General features: G+C 38.8%; 1 protein-coding gene and 1 long non-coding RNA gene across 3 annotated transcripts in view; one reads left to right on the plus strand and one right to left on the minus strand.

Annotated features, from left to right (window-relative positions):
* The window catches only part of PPP3CA (protein phosphatase 3 catalytic subunit alpha), a 385,241-nt gene extending 383,536 nt beyond the window's left edge, over positions 1–1,705 (minus strand). Inside the window, exon 1 of the mRNA XM_072624559.1 lies at positions 363–1,705. Within this exon, the coding sequence (XP_072480660.1) occupies positions 363–420 (58 nt within the window). The 5' untranslated portion in view covers positions 421–1,705. The remainder of the gene's footprint in view (positions 1–362) is intronic.
* Positions 1,706–1,806: 101 nt separating this feature from the next.
* LOC140514345 (uncharacterized) overlaps positions 1,807–15,758 on the plus strand; it is a 35,748-nt gene continuing 21,796 nt past the window's right edge. Inside the window, exons 1-2 of one of the 2 annotated variants that reach the window (XR_011970554.1) lie at positions 1,807–2,201; positions 15,407–15,552. This is a non-coding gene — a long non-coding RNA (uncharacterized lncRNA). The remainder of the gene's footprint in view (positions 2,202–15,406; positions 15,553–15,758) is intronic. The other variant, XR_011970553.1, reaches the window with a different exon arrangement.

Here is a 15,758-nt window from a genome sequence, read left to right on the forward strand (position 1 = left end):
CAGCTACACCCTGCCAGCCACCAACCAACCCCCCACTGTCCCCCCCCCCCCGCCCCCTAGCCGGCCGCCCACACCAGCCTCCGCCTCCGCCTCCGCCTCCCCACGTCCCATCCATTTAACAACTGACGCCCCAGTAAATAAAAATACCCAAAGCTTGGGGGGATGGGGGGGGGGACCAGGGGAGGAAGGTACCAGGAGGAGGGGGCTGGGAAGGTGGGAGGGTTGCAGGAGATCCTAGAAGGACGGCGGCGGCGGGGGGAAGAAGGAAAGAGAAAACAGGGAGTGGGGGAGGCGGAGAGAAGGAAACCCACACCGGGCTGCCTGCTGCGGTACACTGGGGCGTCCGTGCCCCGCCAGCTTACCTTTAACCACCCTGTCCGTCGTCGATAACTTCGGATCAATTGCCTTGTGTTCGGACATTTCCAGCAGCTGGAGGAGAGCTACGCGCTGCTAGTCCGATTGCACGCGCGCGCGCGCACACACACACACACACTCACTCTCTCTCTCTCTCTCTCTCTCTCTCTCTCTCTCTCTCTCTCTCTCTCTCTCTCTCTCTCTCTCTCTCTTTCTCCCTCTCTCTCTCACATACACACACACACACTCACACACAAGCGCGCGTGCACACACTCGCTCTCTCACACACACACACACTCACACCCGTGCACACATACACACACACACACACACACACACACACACTCACACACACACACACACTCTAGGAGACACAAGGCTACCGCTGCCGCCGCTGCCGCCGCCGCTGCTGCAAACCACTAGGCTGTAGCTCTTGGTTCTGGGCTGGCTTTAAAGTTACTGCCTTCTCGCCTGCGTTCCTCCTCCTCCTCCTCCTCCTCCTCCTCCTCCTCCTCCTCCTCCCTCCTCCTTCTCCTTCACTCCTCCTCCTCCTCCTCCTCCTCCTCCTCCTCCACCTCCTCTCTGGGATGTTTGAGGATTGTTTTGTTGTTGTTGTTTTCTTTTTTAAAAATATATTATTTATTTATTTTAAAATCACACCTTTCTATTCTTTTATTCTTGGAGAAAGGGGGTGGGGAGGAAAGTTACACACATCCAAACATACACACAAACACCCACCCAGTGCAGAAGACTGGGTGCCAGTGTAAGGAAATACCCACATACATACATACACACACATACACACACACACATACACACACACGCACTCACACACACGCACACAAGATTTTTTTTTTTAATCACATGGAGGGAGAAGAGGGAGGAGAGAACAGTCGGAAATGTCAAAGCCAAAACAGTCCGGATTTCCCAAGGCGAAGTGGTGGCGGGGATTGCTGCTGCTGGTGCTGCTGCTGCTGCCGGTGCTGCAACCCTGAGCTGCTGCTGCTGCTATTTCTTCACTGCAACTCTGAGCTGCTGCTGCTGTTGCATTCGCTGCTACTGCTGCTGCTGCTTCCTCTGCCACCGCCTTTGGATTCGTCTCTTTATCTCCCTCTCTTCTGGTTCCTAGGATCTCTCCTTTCACTCACAGAGGCATAACCGCCAAGATCCACACACACAGTTCCAGGAGCAACCTACCCTCCTCCTTCTCCTCCTCCTCCTCCTCCTCTTCTTCTTCTTCCTCCTCTTCCCTCCTCCTCCTCTTCCTCCTCCTCCTCCTCCACCTCCACCGCCGCCACCGCCGCCACCACCACCACCACCACCACCAACTCTTCTACCTCTGCCCGCTGCCTTCTCCTGCTCCTCCTCCTCCCCTTCCTCCTCTTCATCCCCCCTCCTCTTTCTCCTCCCCTCCTCCCCCTCCTCGTCCCCCCTTTTCCCCCCTCCTCTTTCTCCTTCTCTCAGCCCGCCCACTAAACCCTCCTTCCCCTTAGCTTAGATCTGTCTGTGTATTGGCTCAGGAGTACTGTCACTCACTGTCATGTAGCTGCCTCCTCTCTTGCTTGTTCTTCCTCCTCCTCCCCACCCCTTTCACTTCATTTTCTCCCTCTCAATCTCTCTCCTTCTCTCTTTCCAGCCTGCCGCCTCCACCTCCTGGTCCCTGTTCAGGTGTTAGTCACCATGTAGGCCTGCTTTGGAGAAGGAGAATGGCCAGGGTGGGGTGGATCAGAGCGGAAAAGCAGAGGAGAGAGGCCTTCCTATCCCGGTGCAAACACATACCCTCTCCTCTACTTTTGCAACTGTGCTTTCCCGGTGTGATTGAGCCGCAGTGTGAACAGCTAAGTGCAGTAAGTGTGTGTGTATGTGGTGTTCCTGCTGGAGGGGGGGGGCGCAGGGGAGAGGGGGGAGGAAGGGAGCAGAGGTCGGGGGAAGCAAAAAGAAAGAGGGAAAAGGGGTGCAAAAATGAGGAAGGCAAGGAAGGAGGAAGGAAATCCAGTGACCTCTCCCTGGTTGTCCCTGTCTTGGGAGTTCCAGGGGTGAGCACTGATGGATGAATAAACCAGTTCTTTTTTCTTTTTTTCTTTTTTTTGGAATTCCAGGATCCTTTGTCTACATGATTTGTTGGTGCTTTTTTTTGCAATGAAAATGTTATTATTGCTGCTATTATTATATTGTTACTGTGTACACCTATGTCGCACCATCCCAAGGCCACAAATGGCTCCAGGAACTTAGCAGAAAGCCAGAACGATGATGCTTCAACCTGCTATCACAGATCTAGACTTTTCGGTTTACCAAAAGTGAAGGAGGAGAGAGGGAGAGAAGTTGAGTTCAAATCTTAGCCTTATGGTCGGTGACTCAGGAAAATCTCTTTCATCACAAAGATATTGAGGTGGAGGTGGGGAATGAGATTTGGTATTGTTTTCTGACCCACCCATCGTCATCAGCATACATAAGCAACCCTGCCCATTGTGTGAAGAAGGATGTGTATTTTCCATCCTGAAAATACCTCCCCTCTTCACTTCATTGCTGCTGATGTCTGCCAGACTGAGGGGTTTTAAAGCAGGACATATATCTCTCACTGATCCATCCATAGAAGAAGATTAGAAAAAGTCTTCAAATGGTATAGAAAGGAAGGTAACTGATAGATACACTGGACCTACCTTGAGAGAGCAGTAGGGCCATTGAATGAATTAAGAGCAGGAACTCCCTTCATTTATTCCAGATTTGAATCTGTCAGTATCAGCCCTGACAAATATCAAATAGTTTTAAAGTAGAGTCACAGACATACTAAACAAGAGAAAGTTTAAGGTGCTGGTGGTCTAGGTATGAGCTACATTTAGAAGCATTTTAGGGGATGGTATTTGGAAAAAGGTTAACCTCTTAGAATCACTATTTTTTATTGCTTTATCTTCTGCACCATCTTCATCATGAAATCTTTCCTGAACTCCCCATAGCTGCTATTATCCTCTTTCCTCCAATTGCATTGTTTTTATTTTGTATGCACTTCTTTATATGTACATTTTATCTCCCATGATGCAGGGACTTTCTCATTTTTGTCTTTATATCCCCAGTACCAAACATAATGCTTGGCATATAGTAGGCATTTAATAAATGTTTTAATTTCATCAATTCAGCCTGAAATTTTAGGAAAGGAAATGGAGCAAGCCAAGTATGGCAGGTCCACAAGGGAATATACTTGTAAACTTCTCTATGAGGTTTAGTCATTATTCCTTTAGGAAGCACACGATAACCTATAAATACTCCTTTTTTTGTAGGGGGGGGGTGGAGAGAATAGGGCTAAATGGAATCAACTTTGTAAATGGATTTGAAGGTACACTAAATATTCCTGGCCTACGAAGAACCACAATACAAGTTTAGAAGTACTAATACCCTGCATGGTACAGTTAGAGTTTTGGACACAGGGAAGGGATGAGCTCTGAAGTCAGTGAAATCTCAATCTCTTTTGGAAAAGGAACATTGTACTTAAGGTAATTTACCCCCTTGACAATGGGGCCGGTTGATTTTTGTAGCATATACTTAAACTCCAAATCAGATGGGTTATAGAACCTGATAGCAGAAAATTCCCTATAAGTATCTATTCCAAGGGTTCTCAAAATGTGGTTCATTGAATGCCTGTAGATTCCTTGGACATTTTCAAGGGGTCCAGGAGGACAAAATTAATTTAATAATAATACTAAGATATCATCTGCCTGTTATCCCTTTTCAAAAGTATGTATCTGTTTGAGGCTGGATTTTCTTCTTGTATTCAGCCAGAACAACATATAACAACAGATTGAATGCAGAAGCAGATATGAGAATCCAGCTGCCTTTGATTAAGCAAGATATTAAAGAAATTTGCAGAAATAGTCACTTCACTATTTTTTTCTATTGGAAAATATTTTTTCATGAAGTATTATTTATGTCAATATGTCATGAGCTTATCATCATTAGTTTTAAATTGCTTGACATAAATATTTTTTCAGTTTTAGTATCTAATATAGCAAATATGGGCAGATATAACCTACATTAACAAGAAATCTTTAGAGCTATCAGTAATGGTTTAAGACATAAAGGGGTCTGAAGACCACAAAGGTTGGGAACCACTGAACTAATCTGCCCCTTAATTTTGCAGATGAAGAAACAGAATGCAAAGATGTCCCACAAGTAATAAGTAGTAGAGCCTGGGATCTGGATGCTGGTCAAAAGTTTTCTCTATTTCTACCACACCATATTTCAATCTACCTTTGGCCTAAGGTCATAAGGCTTAGCATGCCCAAGGACATCGTCATGGCATAGGTTCAAAATAAAGACTTGTCTTTTATATACACATTTGAGACCACAGCACCTCAAAGTCACCTCCTAACTTGCGTATGTGCGAAATAAGGTTGTGAATCACAACTGCTTTGCCATCTTTTATCATAATCAAAGACTATTTTATTAAATGCTTCCATGTTGGTGTGGTGCTCTACACAGACTCACACAGAGGCAGGTAGATGTCCCTGGTGGCATAGTAGAGAACAGGACAGTATCATAAGAGCCACTATATCTAGTATCCAGAAATTGTAACCTAAATCAAATTCTCTTACTCTTTTTTCTGATTTCTTTATTTCCCCTTGAATGTGTCCAGTTCTCTGGTGCTTTACAAATGTGTAGTTAGAGGCACCTGAAAGATACAGTGAAAAGAGCACTGGACCTGAAATCTGAAAGAGCTGAGTTCAGATCTAACCCCAGACATTTACTAGCTGTGTGACTCTGGGCAACAAACAAAACTTTTGTTTGCCTCAGCTTCCACAGCTATAAAATGGGGATAATAATAGCACCTACCTTTCAGACTTATTGTGACAATCAATGAGTAAAGCACAGAATAATTCCTGGCAAATAAGAGGAGCTACATAAATGCTAGCTGTTATTATTAGGTTAGATGACCCTAGCAGTTCTAATACTTAAATAATAATTATTAAGCCCATGAAAAATGGCTTTCAAAGTAGACCAAGGACATAAAACAAATATAACAACAAAAACATTTATTTATCCATCCATCCATTCATTCTCAAATAAGCATTTGCTTACATACTACAGTTTGCCCTTTACTTACTATTTACTTACCATATTGCCTAACATGGTACTATGGCAGATGGAGAGATAATTAAGACAATCCCTGCCTTTAAGGACTTTATAATCTAATTTATCATTTCATTAATGTAAAAAAAATCCAACCTGAGCCTACCAAAGTATTTTTGTCTCACCGTTTCTTAGACTCAAAGAATCATTTAATTTTCTTCCTTCGAGAGACTTTATTTATGAGATGAGGAAACTGAGGCTAGATCACAGAGTCAAAATTCTTCAGGTTACTGAATGTATGATTTATTTCCTTTAGAACATTATAGTCAACTCAATTGTCCCTGTATGGATTATGTCCCATATTCTCAAATGGTTTCAGGATCTAATTGAGGACTCATCCATGTCTACTCCTCTCCATTGACCCTAATGCTTTCACAAATATACCACAAAGGTCAGCCTTCCATTTTAGAGGAATTCCCCATTCTTTTTCTTGACATTACAAAGGCATTATTTAAGCATGCGGTCTATCATTGGCTCCTCATTCTCACTGGTCCATCTTTTCCACTCACACTTTTTTTTTTAAATGGTATCCTTCCTCCTTTTCAAAAGTTACTTTTTAATTCACTGTTGATGACATCATGCATCCTGCTCAGCCCCAACAAGGATCACTTTGGATTGTCCTTAATTTCAGTTCTTCAATGATTATAGTGTTTCTTGACTGACAGCCAAATCATACCAAAAGAACACTGGGAGGAAGAATATCTAAAAATTATTCACAATTGTTAGGCATACTGCTTTTAAGAATACTTCCAGGCTTTCTAGAAGCAGGTTTGGAGGTTATTAAAAGGACTTTGGGATTTCCCAGGGTTCCTTCGGTTCAATTCTGAAATCAATTCATTGTTCATTTGTGTTATTTGTCTACAGGAGACACGGAATTTGTAGATTTCATATGGAAAGACAGGTAGACAAAGAAACTCTCTGTTTCAGCCGAAATAATTACCACTATGTGACCCAGCCAGGAGAATTATTGGTAACATCTACTTAGCCAAGCAGTGGAACCTGGCCAGGTGAACTCCCTATTTCAAACAGCTTAGAGCTTAGAGTTTCATGTGTGACACTCTAGGTTGTATATCATGAGTCAATCTGAATAATAATACAATAATATTTATAATAATAGTATTTATGTAGCACTTTAAAGTTTGCAAAGCACTTTAAAAATATTATTTTAGCCTCACAGCAATCCTGGGAATTAGGCATTATGAAAAGAGAGATGAAATGACTTACCTAGGATACTAAAACTAGTGTCTCAAGCTGGATTTGAGCTTTAGTCTTCTTGACTGTTCTTCCTGACTGACAGTTAGTAAGCTCTATCCACCATACCACCTAGTAGTACTCCTCTGAGGTTCATTGAAGCCTAAATCCAGATGGAGACAGTGATTGTAAAAGTTCCCCCTAAAGCTGCTTATATCATAATTTGATCAATTGGAAAGGCCTTGATGATGAAGTGTTTACATTCTAATGTGGAAGAGAAATGTACCTTTAACAATCTTCTTTTTGATGCTGAAAACATAGCTCTTATCTGGATTCATTTTTGCTACCATGTTGCAGTCAGCACTCTCTTGGTGATCTCATGGTTCACCCTCAGAACCTCTGCAGAGTCCCCCCTCACATGTAGCCACACACATGTATGCATATGCATATGCATATATGAATGTCATATACTAATCTATATATGTATGCATACATGTTTATATATAAATATATGTATTATGTATATAGTATACGTGCGGATATGCATTGGTGTGTAATTATGAAAACGTATGTGTTTGACATGCACACACATGCACACATACACACATACACACACCAGGAGAGTGAATGGGGTTTAGGGCATGTTTCCAATATGTCTATGCATTTCTCCACTTAATTGCATAGCATCATCAGGACAATAAGAATTGTTTATTCGCTTTTTTTTCTTGGATGAATCATTGGCCCAAGCACTTTAGTATTATTATTGATTTCATTTAGGAGTATTTACAATATTATAGAACTTGATGAGACCAGCAAAATGTCATCACTCTATGATGGAGTATCTTGCCATATTCACAAGGAAATTCTTCTTCAACTTGGACTCAATATTGTATTTCAGCCATGATAGTGGTGAATACCACTGGAAAGTAAACATCCTCCTTTTTCAAGCCTTGTTTGATATTAATAATCAAGTTGTTGAACAAAGTTATTTCTGATAATATGCTTCAAGGATTCTTGTATAATTCTCACATGCACATGGGAACACTGTTGGAGGAGAGCTTTTAAAAGCAGTATTTTATTTAACGTAGTAAATCTTTTTTTAAGTAGTCAACAAATAGTAAGCACAATTGGATTGTACATTCTTTACATCTTTAATTATATGATGGCAAACTTGTGATCTATTGGGGTTTATGAGAATGGTAGTGATGAGAAATGTCCTAGCTAGCCTAGTTCTCTTGATAAACACTATAAGAAAGAATAAAAAGAAGTGGGGAAATGGTCAAGAAACACCAAGGAAAATCATAATAAGTTCCTCTATACTGTCTAGAATTGTAGAAGAAGATGAACAGAAATCTTCCAGTCCTTTATGTGAGGAAAGTTTCAGGAAACCAGCTACATCTGCAGTGAAGGGCCTGAAATCAGGAGAATCTGAGCCCTGGCCTGTTGGGAGCCTTGGAGTTAGGAGGTAGAGCCATTCTCCAATCTTGTCCCTTATGGGATGTGAGGCCAGGCGGTAAATGCAGAGTTGGGAGCCATTGCTGTATCTAAGTAGGCCATGCTAAATGTCCTTGAGGAAGCCTGACACCATTAAAATCTCATACAGACATGGGGCCTGTCAGATTAACAGCAGGTAATGAAGTAAACTCCTTACTGGTGATTACCTAAGGAGAAGGTGACAGACATGGGGTCAAAACCAGCACCCATGTTCACCTACCAGCAGACAGAAGAAGAAGCCAAGCACTGAGACAAAGCCATCTTATCCAGAAGAGCAGTGGTAGTGTCACCTAAACTTCAGATGGAACAGAATAAAGTAAGGCCTCCTACTCCATCCAGGAGTATAGGAGAGAGTAAATAGAGGATGGGCTTGGCATATATAATATAATAACCAATATAATAACTGAGATTACAGATGTGAATAAAAATAAAACTTTGAATAATATTAAGAAAAGCTATGTGCTAAAAGTACCTCAAGAAGAAAACTCAGAAGAAGAGAATAACTCCACCATAAATACAAAGAAAATCTGGGGCAAGGTCGGGGGGAACCTTGTCTTAACATAGAAAGAAGAACAGAAGAAAGCCTTTAAAAAAAGCTTTTGAGGAAACAAATATTCAAAGGACAATAAATAGCTTAACTGAGAATGGGAAAAACCTTGCTCAAGTAGTGGAGTCCTAAAAAAATGGAATGGAGCAATTAAACATTAAGTAATATCAGAATTAAATGAAAAGACTGAAAAATTATTTTTGAAAAACTCGTCAGAAAAAAAAAAAGTTGAGACAATCTGCTATTATAATCATCAAACTCACTGAAAACCAGGACTAAGTCAAAAACAAAACAAAACAAAAACACAAAATCCAAATTTCAAAAAATCATGAAATTGTGTAATTCTATTAGGACTAGAAAAAAAATAAAAAAACAGAAAGAATTTTCAAATCAATAACTTAAAGAAACATCAGTCCGAATATCAAAATATCCAAGGATTTCATCTCACATTAGCAAACTGGCAAAAATGACAAGAAATAGCAATAGTCAGGTGTGGAGGGGTGATGATGTGATGCACTGATGCGTTGTTGATAGAGTCATGAACTGGTAGAAATATTTTGGAAAGAAATTTGAAATTATGCATATAAAATGACTAAAATATCCATACTCTTTGACCCAGAGAATCTATTGCTGGGCTTATAGTCAAAGAAAACCATTGATAAGATAAAAATTCCCAAATATTTATAGCAGCACTTATTGTGATAAAAAGAATTGGAAACAAACTAGATGCCTATTGAATAGGGAATGATTAAACAAGGTGTGGTATGAAATGTAAGGGATTATTATTGTGCTGTAAGAAATTATGAATGTGAAGACTACAGAGAGTAATGAAAAGATCTTCATCAACTGGTGCAGAGCTAAGACAATGTACACAATGCCTTAAAATGTAAATAGAAGAGCAAATCCCCCACAAACATTGAAAGTAGCAAAGTTATAAGATCAAGCATAACACAAAATAAGAGATATGAGAGGACACCCTCAACCCACCCTTTCATGCACAGGGGAAGTCTGCAAGTATTACACATAGTATATTTTCAATATAATGATGAACTATGCTGACTTTTTTCTCTTCAATATTCTTTGTTATATGAGATAAATCTCTGGGAGGGGAAAGGGAGATGCTGGGGTTAAAACCATGAGAATGTAAAAAATGAAAGACATTAATAAAAACTTTTTTTCAAAAAGAAAATATGTGAGAATGCTATAGACAAAATCCAGAGCTTTCAAGACAAAGAAAAATACTATAAACAGTCAGTATGAAAGAGCAAATACACCATCCAGATGTGTAAGATTTTGCTGCAACTACACAAACAGAAGAAAATCATGGAATATGATATTCCAAAAGATAAAAATATAAAGGCTTACTATAAGGATACTATACTTACCAAAGGATACTATAATTTATCTTGCAAAGGTGCATATTTAATTATGTGGAAAATTGAACTTTAATAAAGGATTATCAAGGATTTCTAATGAAAAGAACAAAACTGGATAGCACCTTTGAAAAGCAAAGGTACTAGACAATAGAAACCTAGATATTAAATGTTATTGTTATTGAGACTTTTTCAGTTGATTTCCACTCTTTGGACCCCCTTGGGGTTTTATTGACAAAGATACTGTAGTGGTTTGTCATTTTCTTCTCCAGCTAATTTTACAGATGAGTCAACAGAGGCAAACAGAGTTAAATGACTTGTCCAGGGGTCACATAGCTAGAGTCTGAGGTTGGATTTGTACTTAGGTTTTCCTGACTCCAGGCTCTATGCACTATGCCATCTTGCCCAGATATGTAAACATATTAAAATGATTGAAAGGGGATCAAGTGATTGAATTTTAATGGTAGTTAAAAGAAAAAATGTACTCTAAGAATTTAAAGGTCTTCAAGAATCCCAGAAAGAGTAAAGAAAAATAAGTGCAGAATGATTTTCTTTCCTTGTTTGCCAGTAAGAAGAAATAAGAGGAAGGTAGAAAGGAACCTACTAAAGAAGAAATGAAGAAGAAGGAGGAGAAACATTACTATTTCTCTTTACTTGTGATTTTAACGTGTTTATTTGGTACTTTGTTGATTTGATTTTCTTCTTTTTTTAATCAGCTTTGCTAAAGGTTTAACCATTTCACTAGAGATTTCAAGGAACCAACTTTTTATTTTGCTCATAATTTCTATACTCTTCTTGATTTCTAATCTATGTATCTCTCCTCTAATTTTCAGCGTCTTATCTTTTGTCATTATTTGGAGTTTGCTCACATTCTAATTTTTAAAAGTACACATTTAGTTCATTAATGCTCTCCTTTTCTGTTTTGATAATTCTTATTTTTAGGGATATAATTTTCTCTCCAAGGACTGCTTCCACTGCATTCCAGGAAATTTGGTATGATATGTCATCATTATTTTCTTTCACAGAATTATCAATTGTTTCTACGATTTATTCTTTGATCCATTTATAATTTAAAATTTCATTGTTTTAAATAGACTCCTTTTGGGTCTTTTTTTTTGCTTCCTGAACTGATTGCTCTTTTCATTGTGTTATGGTTTGTAAGGAATGTGTTCAAAATTTCTGCTTTTTTTGCATTTATTTGAAAGATCTCTGTGTCTTAATATGTTGACTTTTTAAAAAATTTCATGTGATATTTAACATGTGTTTTTCCTTTAGAAATCTCATTTAGAAAACACTATATTTAGCTATACTTCCTCTGCAGTTTTATTGAATTCCATATTTCCTTTTTTATTAATCCTTCTGTTAGATTTCTCTAATTCTCAGATAGGGATATTAAAGTTTCTATTATTATTATCATGTCCCTTTGTCATTTCATAAGTCAGTTAATTTTGTATATATTTGTGAATTTAGATTCTGTAACATGTTGAATATGTACATTTAATATTGATGTTGGTTTACTTTCTAAGTATTTTTTCAGCCAAATGTTATTTCCTTGTTTATTTCTGTTTGGGATTATCCCTTTTTGATAATCCACAGCACTTCCTTTTCTGCAAACAAATGAAAGCAGATTCTATTTCTATTTGTTGCAAAGGATCTTCATGTATTGAACCATTCCATAAAGAGAAAAAATAATGGCAAATTTTACACCCTATTTTGAGAGTATGGCACTTTAAACCTTGAACTTTCCATTATTTTTTAGGTAAATATGATGTCCATTTTATATTTTCCTATATACTATCTTCTGATTATTGCTTATCTGTGACATGTATTTGAACTATTCTCACTTCAGATGGTGGATAATTATATTAAAGAACTGAAAGTGTATGGAGCATTCTTGGTGGAATAAATAATGTGTTTGTGTTGAAAATGGATTTATTCTTGTCTAGAAGTTAATTCCTTTTATGCACAATTTACTCTGTCAATTACAGTTGAATATTTCTTTTCACTCAAGTTGTCAATGGAATTAATTTTATATTATAGATTTCCTTCTCAACACAGAGATTTTCTTATAAATTCTAAAATTTTCATCCCTTTTTTATTTTAAAGTTCACATTTGTTCTTGCCTTTTCCTCAAGTACGAAAGACTATTGAGATTTTCTTACAGGTTTTGTTAATCATATTTAGTTGCAAAAGATCTACCATAAAGAACATTATAAAGTGATACACACAACCATCATTCAGGAACAATTTCACTTATCCCTAAAATAAATTTTTTTAAAGGTAGAGGTGCAAGAAGTTTCCTCTATGAGTAAATTCCTGTATGTAGGTAAAAGTGAGTACAGAAGGTGGAAAGGTAGTTCAGTGGGCAGACTATGAAGCTTGCCTCCTTCACACATATGCAGACTATTTGGGCGAGGGAGGGGCTGGATATATGTGCATACATTTCTAGCTACTGAGAGTGGAATCTCTACAGAATCCTCCAGGCAACATGTATGTAAATGGTGCTTTGGAATTGGCTCCCAAAGAGCTGGGAGCTGAACTCCTTCTGCCAGTCTCAGTCATAAGCAGACCAGAACCCACTGGGGTTTCTGCCTCTATAAGGCAAAATTCCTTTTTTTTCTTTTTTTGTTTTTTGGTTTTTTTTGTACTATCAGGAAAACACCAATCTGGGTTCTCTCAGCTCTCAGCCTTCTAGTGCATGCCTGGATTTCTATTTTTATGCAAGTGTTTAAATACACACACGTGTGTGTATATGTATATGAATGTATGTATATGTATACACATATATACATATACATGTAATCATTATCATACAATATTGATAACTTTATGAAAATGACTTTTGCTCATATTTTCCATTAAGTTCCTTGTCTCCTTCCCAACTCTGAGTGACTCAAAAGAATTCACGCAGAATGAAATCAGAAATAAAAAAAAATACAACGTAAAATTGCCAAGAAGCTCTCAACTGTTCTGTAATCTCCATTTCCAGAGGGGAGCAGTGGTTCCCAGTTGAGGCCTAAGCCAGGAATTGAGAACTTGCAACCTTGAGGCCCCATGTGGTCTTCTAGGTCCTCGGGTGTAGCCTTTTGACTGAGTCCAAGTTTTTTGGACTTTTTTGTTAAGGAAATTTGTTCTGTGAAGTTTGGATTCAGTCAAAGGTCTACACTTGAGGACACACAGGGCCATATGTGGCCTTGAGACCACAGGTTCCTCACCCCTGATCTAAGTTCTCTACTATAATTTTTCTTAGTGAATGGAAGCATCTATAGATCATTTATTATCTACTGGCAATACACAGGAATCAGACATGCTCCAGCTCAATATCACTGTCACAGAATGGGGAAAAAATTTCAATTTTTTTCAATTTTTCAATTTTCAATTTCACCAGCATAGCAAGTATTGATACCATTGCAATCTTCTGTAGAGGTTGTGCCTGCTTCTTGGTCAGTTAATGGAGGATCTCTGGAGTCTAAAAGTTGTCAGAGAGTCCTTCTGATGTCTCTAACATCACTACGAGTTGTGTATGTTCAAGCAGCTTGAATAATGAACTAGAAACATGGTACAGTGGACATATTGATATAATTCTAGTAAGTAAGGTCTACATTCAAATCCTGTCTCAGATATTTTATTAATTCTATAACCCTGGACAAGTCTCTTAAGCTCTCTGGGACTCAGATTAGTTATCTATAAAATGAAAGGGTTGGATTTCATGACTACTGGAGTCCCTTTCAGCTCTTACTGAGTAAGCTCAGAATCTAGTCTAACAAAAACAAGCAGTGCTGAGTCTAAGAGGATGGCAAGCTTCATCCTTACCCTCTCAAATATGGGTCCTATTAGCTATGTCCTCAGTGTGAATCAGCTTTAGTCCAAGCACAGTTCCTGGCAGACAATTTTTGCTTAATAAATATTAATTAGTTGACTAACTCACAGTCCTGAGAGCCAGGCCTCCATTGAAAAGATGTCAGTTCTCTTTGCTCACACTTTTTGACTCTTTATATCTCCTGCTTTGCCCAGGGGTGGAGTGGGATGATGGGGAGAAATTTACTTAAAACTTAGGGTTAGCCTCATATCTAGGATGACAATAAGTGAGAGGAAGATAAAAGGATGTGTTGTACAATATGAATCAGGTATTGGACAGGTATTTTTTTTTACACATATACTTACTCACAGAACACACACAAGTGCAAAATAACAGAAAAAAATTAAAAATTAACTAAGCAAGTAACAATATTCATTAGTTATGTTCTTTGGGAAAGTTCATCTGAACATATGAGAGTGTGCAGTACTGCTTGTTAAAAATTGTCACATTTCACCTGGTTTTGCACTGTCTTTTCAAAGTCTAGGTCTATTGGTCAGCCAGTGTGAGACTTGGGCTCCTCTTATTGGTCAGCATCATCTCTGATGGAGAAAACTTCTCCCTGCTACCAGTCAGTTCTACCCTATGGACCCAGAAACTCTAGACTTCTTATATTCACAAGGTCTCCTCCAATCCTGGACAGAGTGTCAAGATCAATATTATTTAACTGAGGTTCAGACAAAAACAAACATGCAAGAAGGATTCCCAAACTTAATTTTAGGCCCACATAGGCAAGAGATATTATATTGTGTTCTCCACAGGCTGTCATTTATGTTGAGGTGGGAAGAAGGGCAGCCCCTTTTACCTTTCATGGTAGTCTACTTGATAAAGGGAGAATCCATAAAACAGTAGTTCATGACAAAGTCACTCTTTAAAAAAATCCACTGTCATTGTCTCTTCCTCCTCAGTGTCTGATAATGGGGATTGCCTTCTAAGAGTCTAAGTACTGAGTCAAATATTGCTTTCAGCAAACAGCCAGGGAATTCATCATCCCCAAAGTACTCAAGTACTGAGCTAGCACAATGTCTAGGCAAAAGAAGAAAAGACATCTCAGTGTACACCCTGATTTTAACCAGGGTCTGGTACTTGTGGAATCCCCATAAGCTTGCTCAGCTGATATGATTTCTTCACATGGAGAACGTGGGATGTCTGCTTTTGGGAAAGTCATGATGACTTGTAAGGGAAATGCTCTGAAGTATGTGTGGAGATTTTGTTCCTAGATCTGGTGGGCTAACCACATATCGAAAAGGAAGTTTATTTAAATGACTTGCACACACATTCAAAATGACCTTCAGCTACTTCCTGTGGGTCTCATTCCATGTCCTATGAAAGACAATGAGTTAAGAGGAGAAGTCTTTTCCTCGCTGAGGTCAGGTGACCCTTGAGAGGTGGGCTCCATGTTTATTCTTTTCTGTTCTAAATGTAGGCAGTGGAAACACCACTGGATTACTTGTCATTTTGGTGTCCCAGGTTCCAGAACCAGTGTGGCATTGATTCTTCAGGGTGCAAGGAGTGACGTTTACAATCCAAGTCCACCTCACGCAAAAAGGACTTATTCCTTCTCATGAAGTACCTGGATAAGAATTTAGTGAGATCAATGCTAGGTAGGAACTGAGGTAAGTTATGAACCTATTCCAAAGAGACCAAACTGGTGTAGGGCATGAATGAGTGGTGAAATTTTTGTACTTTACTCTTGTTATATAGGAAAAATAAATATCTTGTTTGTTTAAAACAGTCAGTGGTAAGTGATTAAATGGAACTGAGGTCCTAGTAACTGATTCCTAACAATGGAGGGTGGGGGTGGGTGGGAGAGTCAAACTTA

This window comes from Notamacropus eugenii, chromosome 7 (genome assembly GCF_028372415.1).
Source record: "Notamacropus eugenii isolate mMacEug1 chromosome 7, mMacEug1.pri_v2, whole genome shotgun sequence".
NCBI lineage: Eukaryota > Metazoa > Chordata > Mammalia > Diprotodontia > Macropodidae > Notamacropus > Notamacropus eugenii.